The sequence below is a fragment of the Bombina bombina genome, chromosome 1 (assembly GCF_027579735.1).
Source record: "Bombina bombina isolate aBomBom1 chromosome 1, aBomBom1.pri, whole genome shotgun sequence".
NCBI classification, from domain to species: Eukaryota; Metazoa; Chordata; class Amphibia; order Anura; family Bombinatoridae; genus Bombina; species Bombina bombina.
Window position 1 is genome coordinate 9412574 of NC_069499.1, and position 12033 is coordinate 9424606.

Sequence of the window (12033 nt, forward strand, 5' to 3'; positions counted from 1 at the left end):
GGTGGAAGGTGAATCTAGAAAAGAGTTCACTAATTCCACGGACAAGGGTTCCTTTCCTAGGAAATCTAATAGACTCTATATCCATGAAAATCTTACTGACGGAAGTCAGAAAGTTAAAGATTCTGAATACATGCCGATCCCTTCAGTCCGATCCTCGGCCATCAGTGGCTCAGTGCATGGAGGTAATTGGATTGATGGTGGCGGCAATGGACATCATTCCGTTTGCTCGTTTTCATCTCAGGCCTCTACAACTGAGCATGCTCAGACAGTGGAATGGAGATTATGCAAACTTGTCTGCTCAGATAGATCTAGATCAGGAGACAAGAGACTCTGTTCTTTGGTGGTTGTCGCAGGATCATCTGTCCCAAGGGACGTGCTTCCGCAGACCCTCATGGGTGATAGTGACAATGGACGCCAGTCTACTAGGATGGGGTGCAGTCTGGAATTCCCTGAATGCTCAGGGTGTGTGGACTCGGTCAGAGTCTCTACTTCCAATCAATATTCTGGAATTGAGGGCAATATTCAATGCTCTTCAGGCTTGGCCTCAGTTGGCTTCGGCCAAATTCATCCGATTTCAGTCGGACAACATCACGACTGTGGCTTACATCAATCATCACTCTTGTTATCTGTCAGCAATCTACATCCCAGGAGTGGACAACTGGGAAGCGGATTTTTTGAGCAGACAGACGTTTCATCCGGGGGAATGGGAACTTCATCCGGAGGTCTTTGCCACCCTGATTCTCAGATGGGGCAGGCCGGAGCTGGATCTCATGGCATCTCGTCAGAATGCCAAGCTCCCAAGATACGGATCTAGGTCCAGGGATCCTCAGGCCAAACTGATAGATGCCTTGGTCGTTCAACCTAGCTTATGTGTTTCCACCGTTTGCTCTCCTTCCCTGGGTGATTGCTCGGATCAAACAGGAGAGGGCTTAAGTGATTCTCATCGCTCCTGCGTGGCCTCACAGGACTTGGTATGCCGATCTGGTAGACATGTCCTCTCTGCCACCGTGGAAGCTTCCATTGAGGCAGGACCTTCTCATTCAGGGACCCTTCCATCATCCGAATCTAATTTCTCTACAGCTGACTGCTTGGAGATTGAACGCTTGATTCTATCTAAGCGAGGGTTCTCTGATTCGGTCATTGATACTTTTATTCAGGCACATAAGCCTGTTACTAGAAAAATTTACCTTAAGATATGGCGTAAATATCTTTATTGGTGCGAATCCAAGGGCTACTCATGGAGTAAGATTAGGATTCCTAGGATTTTATCCCTTCTCCAAGAAGGATTGGAGAAAGGGTTGTCAGCAAGTTCCTTAAAGGGACAGATTTCTGCTCTATCTATTTTGCTACACAAACGTCTGGCAGATGTTCCGGATGTTCAATTGGTCAAATGACTGGAGTGGGAGGGAAGGGAGAAGCTATATGTACAGCTCTGCTGTGGTGCTCTTTGCCTCCTCCTGCTGACCAGGAGGCGATATCCCATAAGTAAGGATGAAATCCGTGGACGCGTCATATCGTAAAAGAAACAAATTTATCAGGTAAGCATAAATTTCCTTTTTTTCTCCCTCACCAGTCTTTAGGAAGATGTTCCCGGTGGCTGACTCCATTAAGGAGTCATGGAAGACGATCCTCAAGGTGGAAGGGGCGATCTCTACACTGGCCAAGAAGACTACTATTCCTTTTGAGGATAGTTGCTCTTTCAAGGACCCTATGGACAAGAAGCTGGAGGCTTTCTTAAAGAAGATGTATATTCATCAGGGTCTACAATGGCAACCTGCGGTGTGTATTGCTACAGTGACAAGTGTGGCAGCATATTGGTTTGATGCTTTGTCTGAGTCCCTCCAAGCAGAGATTCCCTTGGAGGAGATACAGGATTGGATAAAGGCTCTTAAGTTAGCCAATTCCTTTATCACTGGCGCCTCATTGCAGGTCATTAAGTTGAGAGCCAAAATATCTGGTTTCGCGATTTTGGCTCGTAGAGTGTTATGGCTGAAATCTTGGTCAGCTGATGTTTCTTCTAAATCTAAGCTTTTGGCGATTCCTTACAAGGGAAAGACCTTGTTTGAACCGGGTTTGGCAGAAATTATTTCTGATATCAAAGTTTGTAAAACTGAATTGTGGGTGTGGTGAGGGGTGTATTTATAGGCATTTTGAGGTTTGGGAAACTTTGCCCCTTCTGGTAGGATTGTATATCCCATATGTCACTAGCTCATGGACTCTTGCCAATTACATGAAAGAAACTACGCTTCTGTGGAGCAAATTTTCAAGGCTCCTCGTTACATACCATTTCGAAATTTAACAAATTTGATGTTTTTGCCTCAGCTGAGGTGTCTTTTGGGAGAAAGGTTCTTCAAGTGGTGGTGCCCTCACAGTTTAGGCCCGTCTGCCTTATCTCTCCCTCCTTTCCATTCTGTGTTCTCTCTGGCTTGGGGATTGGTTCCCACTAGTAATTAAAATGGATTTGTGTCAAATATTATAACTGGGTCTCTCTACTCAAATATGCCATTGATTGGATCACTGGGAAAGAATATGTTACTCTATATCAGTGTGAGTCTAGTATTATTGCCCCATTCAACCTGAATGCATTGCTACATTGTCCAATCAGGAAATTGCCCTGCAATGTTGACAATCTAATGACGTTTAAGAACGTTGTGTGGGCATGGCAAAAATTTTGTGCTGAAATTCAGGTTAATCCCAATGCAACTGAATTTTTAACAATTCAGGGAAATCCCGAATTTCAACCAGGGTATGATTCTCAAGTTTTCTAGGGCTGGCGGGAGAGGGGTTTAAAATATGTCAAACAGCTACTGTTAGCAGATGGTGTAATTGACTCATTTTATTCCATCTGCTCTAAGTATGGAATACAAAGTAAAGATTTTTTCGCCTATTTACAGATCCGACATCTATCAGACTTTCAAAAAGAATTTAAACCAAATTGGTCTATGGGCCCACTAGCGGCAGGGATAAAAATATATCAAGCAGGAAGATTTTCAATCTCAACTTTTTACAATATCTTGAATACTAACAGTAAATTAAGACAAATTACATACATACAGTTAACATGGTCAAAATATTTCCCAGATCTAGATGTAACAGATATACAGGGAAGTCTTAAAGTAATCAATGATTCTTGGGTCCCCACAGCATGGCGTGAGTCACATCTAATAATCCTATACAATGTATATATCACCCCTAGCAAAATGTCGGTTTGGTCCAAGAATGTCCATGTATGCACAAGATGTAGCAAAGAGAGTGCAGATATACTGCACTGTCTGTGGCTATGTCCTAAAATATTTCAATTTTGGGGTAAAGTATCTTATTGGATCAAACAGATAGTTAATGCTAGAATGAGCATAGGCCCCCGAGATATTGTGTTTCTAGTCAGATATTCAGTGAGATGTAAGGAATATAAACTCATAAATACCTTATTGATACTAGCCCATAATCTCATTTTTAAAAATTGGAAAGCGGCCCACGCGCCCAAATTTTCAGAATTTAAGAAAGCAGTTACTATGCAAATAATAATGGAACAGTACAATATACAACATTCAAATAGTGAACAGATACAGGCGTTTTTCTCTAAATGGGAGGGAGTAATTAAATCTCTCCCGAATAATATCCAAATCCAAGTGGTCAAGCCAATGAGTAACTCTATTTTTGTTCTTCAAAATATTCTCGCAGGCCACTTCCCCGGGTGGTGGTCAGGTGGCATTGATAATGCAGTGGGGATGGCGGAGGGGAGAGAGGAAGAATAGAGAAGGTCTGTTCTTCTGGGGTTTGTTTGTTTTTTTTTCTCTCTCTCTCTTTCTTTTCTTTTTTCTTTTTCTTTGAATGTATGGATGTTATGTTTACGTAATAATGAATGGAATGTATATGATAAGTACGGTATATTGCTTGGTTCGGAATGCACTTTAATACAGATGGCAGTTCAGGTCATTGGGAGGGATCCCAAGTCGCTCTGTAGGGAGAATAGTGTTTCTTATTATCTTGCCTAGGTACTTAACATTCGCCCTGTGGTCATTATGTATGCTATTATATTTTGAATGAAATGTAACTTAAGATAAGACATGGATTGTTTTTTGTATATATGATCCCAAGAGGGACCTGGTTTGGTTCCAATGTATGAGTACAAATGTTACAGTTATTCATTTTATTTGTTTTTGAAAAACCGGAATGATCAATTTATTACAAATGCTGTAAGAATTTCTGTTTAAGTTGCTTGTGCATTCGGAAATTAATAAAAAGTATATTAAAAAAAAAAAGAATGGATTTGTGGACTCTCCATGCCATTGGAAAGAAAACAAAATGTATGCTTACCTGATAAATTATTTTCTTTCCTGGCATGGAGAGTCCATGACCCACCCTTGTCTAGATTCAAGACGGCTTATTATTTTTGTTTTCTAAACTTCAGGCACCTCTATACCCCTGGTGTTCCTCTTCTTTTTCCATATTCCTTCCGCTGACTAACTGGGGGATTATGGGAAGTGGGAGGGATACTTAAAGCTTTGCTGGGGTGTTCTTTGCCTCCTTCTGGTGGCCAGGAGTTGAATTCCCACTAGTAATTGAGTGGAGTCGTGGACTCTCCATCCCAAGAAAGAAATGAATTTATCAGGTAAGCATACATTTTGTTTTTCTGTATAAATATTTAGCATTTAGTTTAACATTTTTGGTGTTTTAGTTCCCAGCTTTTTTTTTCATTCCAGTGGCAGGGAGAGTCCACAAATTCATTCATTACTGTTGGGAAGTGCTCTGAAGGAAAATGAATTTTGAGTCTTTTAATGGGTAGTTTCCCTGTAAGATAGGACTGGGGGTCACAGAGTAGCCATGTAATCCTCTTAGTAAGGATCTTCCTTAGCCTTCTTCCAGTATTACTTGTGAACACCCTGTACGCTTACACTGCTTTCCTTTATTTCTCAGGCCCCTGTCAAGATGGGATAAACCTGTCAGACCTGGAGACAGCAGAGACCCTGGAGGGTAAATCCTTTGAATTATTTTTTAGGACATCACAGTGTGGCACTTTGTTTCCCTCAGAAGAGGGTCTGGGGACACAGTTCTATTACTTTTCAGGGATAACTATCTTATTGGAGCAGTTGGAATCTGCTTTATACAGTAAGTCTAGATCCTTTTAAGAAATAAGTCTACATTTATAGTAAATAATTGACATTCTGTAGGTTTATAATTTAAACATTAAAGGAGCAGTAAACACAGTAGATTTGCATAATAAACAAATGCAAGCTAACAAGACAATGCAATAGCATTTACTCTGAATTTCAAATGAGTAGTAGATTTTTTTCTAACAAATTTCAAAGTTATGTCTATTTCCACTCTCCCTGTACCATGTGACAGCCATCAGCCAATCACAAATGCATATACGTATAGTCTGTGAATTCTTGCACATGCTCAGTAGGAGCTGGTTACTCAAAAAGTGTAAATCTAAAAAAATGTGCACATTTTTTTTAATGGAAGTAAATTGGAAAGTTGTTTAAAATTACTGCTCTATCTGAATCATGAAAATTTAATTTGACCTGAGTGTCCCTTTAATAACACATTTTTTTTTGGAATCTAGGACATAAACATTTGCCATCCTAAATGTATCATTACACCCACAATACCTATCACGATATTAGATAATATCTGAACTGTGTCATACACATTAGATTTTAGGATCAGGACCATACATCTAATATATTTGTTTGTTAAAAATGCATTGATTGATTAAATATCAATATACTATAATAATTTTATTGTCTATCCCCATCCCTAACAACACTCAGTTACCCCCCACCTATGTCCACAGTATCTATCATACCAGATCTTGTCACCTAAAAATGCACATGTAACTTGCACATATTTTTGGACAACCTACCTCATATAAACCGGGAGAAACTATTCCCCTTTACAACTATTACAAAACACTATTTACTTATATATTTTTTTAAGAATAGCATATACTGTATACAGTATACAATATTAAAGTTTGCATTTAGATCAGATGCAATTACAGAAGAAACTGTTGATAATAGTTAACTATAGTTGAAATTTGTTAGCAATATTTTATTGTATATTTTCCTTGTATTAACTTAATATCAAATCTGATATTTGTATCAAAGAAATTGTTTAGAGGTATTGAAGGCCGGGTAATGAACAAATCTAAATATTGGATGGAGTAAATAAGTTAACCAATTGAAACACATAGAGGATAAGGAACACCTACACCTTTAAGAGGTGTGACTAACAGGTAATGAAATATGACCACTATGGGAATGCGTATAAAAGGACAAATTTAATGAAGGAGAGACATCTTGATAAAGGCCACTATCTGGGCTGAAACGCGTAGATGAACCTCCACCAGTCAGTAAATTCAGAGCGCTCTGATTAACAAGCTGGTTTCTTACATCTCCACAGAAGGTTCAACATTTGAAACTAACGCCAAAAAGATCGCACCCGATTGGCCAATTCACTGCATGTGACCTCTGAAAGCAGAAGGAAGCTTGGAGTCGGAGACGCAGCGAGTTACAGTGAGTCTGCCTAAGGATACGAGCGCAAGAAACAGTGCCGCCACACCGGACACAAATGGTGAAGTATACCGGGCTATTTTCCTTTCACTGGGACTTTCAAGTGAAGCAGGTAATGTTTTCCTTAATATTCCAGAACACTATAGTGGCATATAGGATTACCTGCCACGCTATTGACTTTAAACAAGCGGACAGCCGCTGCAGGCTATAAACTTTCAACCAGCAACGTATATCTGCCGAATATCGTTACCTCAGACACTCCAGTTCATTTTTAAAGATAATAGGATTACTTTGTAATTACCTATGCTGTTTAGCTGAATAATTAGCAAAGCTTTATCTATCTAAATTTAATATGTATCTTAACTGTTAATAACCATTGGAGGTTTGGATTTTAATTTATGTCTAATAGTGTTTTATTTTTGTGACATACCTATATCTGTTCTCATATGTGAAATTTATTTTAAACGATTAATATATTTATTCTTTAATCCTACTCTATGTGGTTTGCTTTGTAGCGCATCTTCTTTATTCAGGGCTGCCATGGAAGCACTGTATAGAGGCAATAGAAAGTGGGCTTAGTGTTTGGATCATCCCGTCGGTGTTTGTATTACATTTTTCACACCTGCCTGTGTGTTTTGGGACATTTTATTTTAGGGGCTTTTGTGAGGGCTCTCTTAATTTTTTTAATATTGGGGCATGTAAATTTAACTTGACCTTCAACGCGATTGTGGCTCTTGGCCGCTTCACACGCTTAGTTTTTTTCCAAGGGGCAGTCAGTTCTTTTCACACCACGTGATCAGGAACTCCCTTGGTGAGTGTGCGGACATTCTTTTACTCCTAACGGCGCTCACGGAGGTGGTGAGTGTCTTTTGCTATAGCTGAGGTGCTGTTTTTTTTCTAATAATCAGGGTTATTACCGATTTATTCATTCCTCCTTTTTGGGATCTGTTACTCTACAGCTATGGAGGACGATTATGATGTTTCGTTCGTCCTCCTATTTTTGATGCCAATAGATGTCTTTTTTGTGAAGAGGCCTTGGTTTGCCCCCTGCATAATTTTGCTCTACATGCTTGACTACTAAAGTCTAAGAAGGAATCTAGCTCCAGTCCTCCATTGACTAATAATGTTAACCCCTCCAGCCCTCCACCTCTCAGGACTCTGTTGCTCCAGAGATGTCCTGTCTCTTTTCTCAGTCCCCCATCCCCTAGACTAACACAGGCAGTGCCCTGCAGTTCCCTTCAACCTGCAGCTGTCGTTTATTTACCAGCGGATTTTGCAGCACAGCTAGTCGGCTGTTTTTAGCTGCGCTGAACGCCTTGCCCGTCTCGGGCAAAAGGAAGAGAAAACTTAAACATGTCTTCTCTGAGTCAGGGGTCAATCATCCTTTAGATGCTACGACGATCAGTCTATCTCAACATTCTGAGGATAAGTATACCTCAGTAGCTTCTAAGGGTAAGCTCTCTGACTCCACTGAGGAAGCTTCAGCGAAACCTGAGGAAGTAAGCTTCAGATTTAAGCTTGAACATCTTCGCCTTTTACTACCCATTAAAGGACTTCAGGAGCACTTCCCAACAGTAATGAATGAATTCGTGGACCCTCCCTGCCAGGAAAGAAAAGAATTTATCACTTAAGAATATATTTTGTTTTTCTTCAGTATTTTAAAGTGTCAGAGGGATAAACTGTAAAGCTGGAGCACAGTGCCCTGCTGGGAAGGCTGCGCATGTAGCATAGACTGTCAGTCAGCTGTTCTACTGTTATAAGTTCTGCTACGGGTCGCTCTCTTGTCTTTAGTTACATAGGGAAAATAACCCAACTGTGTACGTTGTTCAGACCCAGGGATCACAGGCGCATCATCTCAGTGTACAAATGCACAAGCGGAAATGCTGCACATTTGTATTATGTCTAGTACCTGCAATAAATGAGATGTTTATTTCTGCTTTAACCCATTACTGTCTAATAGCACTGGGTTATGTAATGCAGGAGAGCATACCAGTCATTATCTCATTACTGTGTACTGGCACTGGGTTATGTCATGTAGGTGTAATGCAGGAGAGCATACCAGTCATTATCTCATTACTGTGTACTGGCACTGGGTTATGTCATGTAGGTGTAATGCAGGAGAGCATACCAGTCATTATCTCATTACTGTGTACTGGCACTGGGTTATGTCATGTAGGTGTAATGCAGGAGAGCATACCAGTCATTATCTCATTACTGTGTACTGGCACTGGGTTATGTCATGTAGGTGTAATGCAGGAGAGCATACCAGTCATTATCTCATTACTGTGTACTAGCACTGGGTTATGTCATGTAGGTGTAATGCAGGAGAGCATACCAGTCATTATCTCATTACTGTGTACTGGCACTGGGTTATGTCATGTAGGTGTAATGCAGGAGAGCATACCAGTCATTATCTCATTACTGTGTAATAGCACTGGGTTATGTCATGTAGGTGTAATGCAGGAGAGCATACCAGTCATTATCTCATTACTGTGTAATAGCACTGGGTTATGTCATGTAGGTGTAATGCAGGAGAGCATACCAGTCATTAAAGGGACACTGTATCAGTTTGTTTCCATCTTGCATGTGAAAGAGCAACAGTTACTCATGTTGACTATATATTTTTTGCCTTAACAGACTTCCTACTAATTGTCAATGGCTGATGAGGACAACTCCCTCTACCTTTCTGATGGAAAGGGACACGCCTCTTAATAAGAACATAGAATTTTTCAGGACCAAAACATTAGTAACAAAAGACACATTATGAAATGTCTCAGTTAGATGAAACAAAATACAGCTGACTACAGTGTCCCTTTAAGCAGGGTTGGAGCACCAAGCAGAGACTAGTACAGAACCCTTGTGCAGAGGGACACCAGGTTAAGCATGGAGGAAGTGCTCACATCATGCCGCAGTAGGGTTAGGGCTTCATGATGCGATTCTGGACACTCACCTCATGAATCAGAATGACAAACTGAGCCGTAATTGATGTTCAGCGGTGGGCTCAGTGACAGTTGCTGCAAAAACAGGAACGATCACTTACTTTAGACACAGTGACAGACACTTTCTGTGCTTATGACCCTCCATTTTCATGGCTTCATTAGCGGTTATCTTAATGTTATCGCACATTTCCCAGTTTTCCCTTCTGACCTCTTACTACTGGTTCCATCTATGCCCAAAATAGCACAGAACACAGGAGTGCAAACAGCAGTAAGTGGTTAAAAGGGGGTAACTGGGAAATGTGTCAGAATATTAAGGTAACCACTGCCCTCAGCTTGGCCAGAATATGAACTTCAACAGGGCTGTACTTACATCTTGATTTGCCTTAAGTCTGCGCAGATCCGCCCGGATAAACCCTGAAGAAGAGCAAGGGGTGAGTTAGGGGAAACTGATAGTACTGCAATGAAATAGGTGAGCAGAAGGTACAACCCAGAGAAAATAGAAGAGCGGGTGGGGAAGTAGAGGGGCACGGAGGGGCAGACAGGAGACTACAATAGGACAAAGGAGAAGGTGAATACTTAGATATGGTTTTTTTTCTATACCTGTGATGATAGCACCCACAAGCAGGAAGCTACACAGGAAGAGATTCCCAGCTCGCACTCCAAATCGTTCCAGAATCTGCCCCTGAGCTGTGGTGAATATCAAACCAAACACCTGGGGGTATAATGAAGTAGAATTTGTGAGACAGTGTTTATAGCATACCGCTCCTAGGGGGAAAATGCTTCATCTTTGTAATGTACCATACTGAGCGCAGTAAAGAGATATCATTGGACAGTTCTCAGTAGGTGTAATCCTGAGATAACAGGATTTAGTTTACCCCATGCCATTATCTCAAAACAGAACATTTTATCAACATTTAGAGCCAATTCTTTTTATGAAACATTTTTAACCAAAACCTGGCATTTCAGTCATATCAATCGACTATACACTGGATAGCATTTAACATTTTCAGCTAGTGGTATGTCCATTGTTTTACTTCAGAAAAGAACATTTTTACATCTTACTTATATATATATATATATCATCATTTATTTGTATAGCACCACAAAATTCTGTAGCGCTGGTTATAGAGATTGTGGTATACAATGAAAAGGGTTTGTGATAAGATACAAAAACATAACAGACTATACAGATCTAGTACAGGAGGAAGAGCGCCCTACTCCAAAGAGCTTACATTCTACAGGTGGAAGGTGCAGAGACATATGGTTTGGGGTAGCTTGTCATATGCATTGTAGTAACAGTAATAATTCAAGGCACTTTAAGATTTATTTTGGTTAGGATGAAAAGCAGGGGAGAGATGGTAAGCCTCTGAATAGGTGGGTTTTCAAAGAGCGTCTGAAGCTATACAAGGTTGCATAAGTCTGATGGAGGGACGTAGAGATAATAGGAGTGTAGAGACGTAGGTAAGAGGTTAATTAAAGAGGATATATCAGGGAGTATTTGGATATGGAAGAGGAAATATAGTTGGGAGCGAGGTTGTTGAGTGCTTTAAAGGTTAGTGTTAATACTTGAATTGTATTCTAAAGTGTATGGATAGATAGTGAAGAGATTGGCAGATCGGCACAGCTGATGTAAATTGCAGTAGTCAATGCATGACAAAAGGAGGGAATTCATTATATATTTGTAGTTTGAGTAAGGAAGGGTTTGAATTCTGGTGATGTTGGGTAGATGTGCATGACAGGATTTAGCGAGCACTTGTATATGTGGAGTGAATGTGAGTTCAGAGTCAAGTGTGACCCTAAGACAGCGGACCTGGGGTGAGGTGTTGAGAATAGTCTCATCTGTAAGAGAAATTTCAGGTGTAAGATGACTCAAAGGGGGGGGGGGGGGAGAAGCAGCTCATTTTTAGACAGATTGAGTTGGAGGTAGTATGAGGACAACCAAGAGGAAATTGCAGAGACAGTTGGTAATTTAGTTGAGTAAAGAGGCAGAGATATCAGGAGAGGAAAGATAGATTTGGGTATCATCAGCAGAAAAGTGGTACTGGAAAGGAGGATTTAAGTTTTCCAGGGAAGGATGTATAGAGTGAAAAAAGCAAGGTACCCAAGACAGAGTCTTGCGGAACTCAAACTGAGAGAGAAAGAGGATCAGTGGTTAAAGGAAACTGTAAACAACCAATTTGAGACATATGAAGAAAACCGGGAGAGGGCTGTGTCTCGGATGCCAAATGAATGTAGGATTTGTAAGAGGAGAGGATGGTTAACTACGTCAAAAGCAGCAGATAGATCGAGGAGAATTAGTTAAGAGTAGTGTCCCTCTGCTTTAGCTGATAGATCATTTGTTACTAAGCGGTGTCTATTCAGTATTTAGGGCAGAAACCAGATTGTAGTGGGTCAAGTAAAGAGTTAGTTGAGAGAAATTGAGTTAGGTTATTATAGACTAGTTGTTCCAATACTTTGGAGGAGAAGGAAAGTAAGGAGACAGGCCGATAGTTACACGGGGTGGAGGCGTCAATCAAGGGCTTTTTTTAAGATTGGTATGATTGACAGCTTGCTTGAATGTATCAAGAAACATGCCAGTG

The 12033-nt window shown here is 40.5% G+C and overlaps 1 protein-coding gene across 1 annotated transcript in view; it reads right to left on the reverse strand.

The window, feature by feature from the left end:
• FLVCR2 (FLVCR heme transporter 2) overlaps window positions 1-12033 on the reverse strand; it is a 364922-nt gene that overhangs the window by 44057 nt on the left and 308832 nt on the right. Inside the window, exons 9-11 of the mRNA XM_053697130.1 lie at window positions 10055-10166; window positions 9825-9868; window positions 9466-9529 (exon numbers count right to left, since the gene is read on the reverse strand). Coding sequence (XP_053553105.1) covers window positions 9467-9529; window positions 9825-9868; window positions 10055-10166 — 219 coding nt within the window. The 3' untranslated portion in view covers window position 9466. The remainder of the gene's footprint in view (window positions 1-9465; window positions 9530-9824; window positions 9869-10054; window positions 10167-12033) is intronic.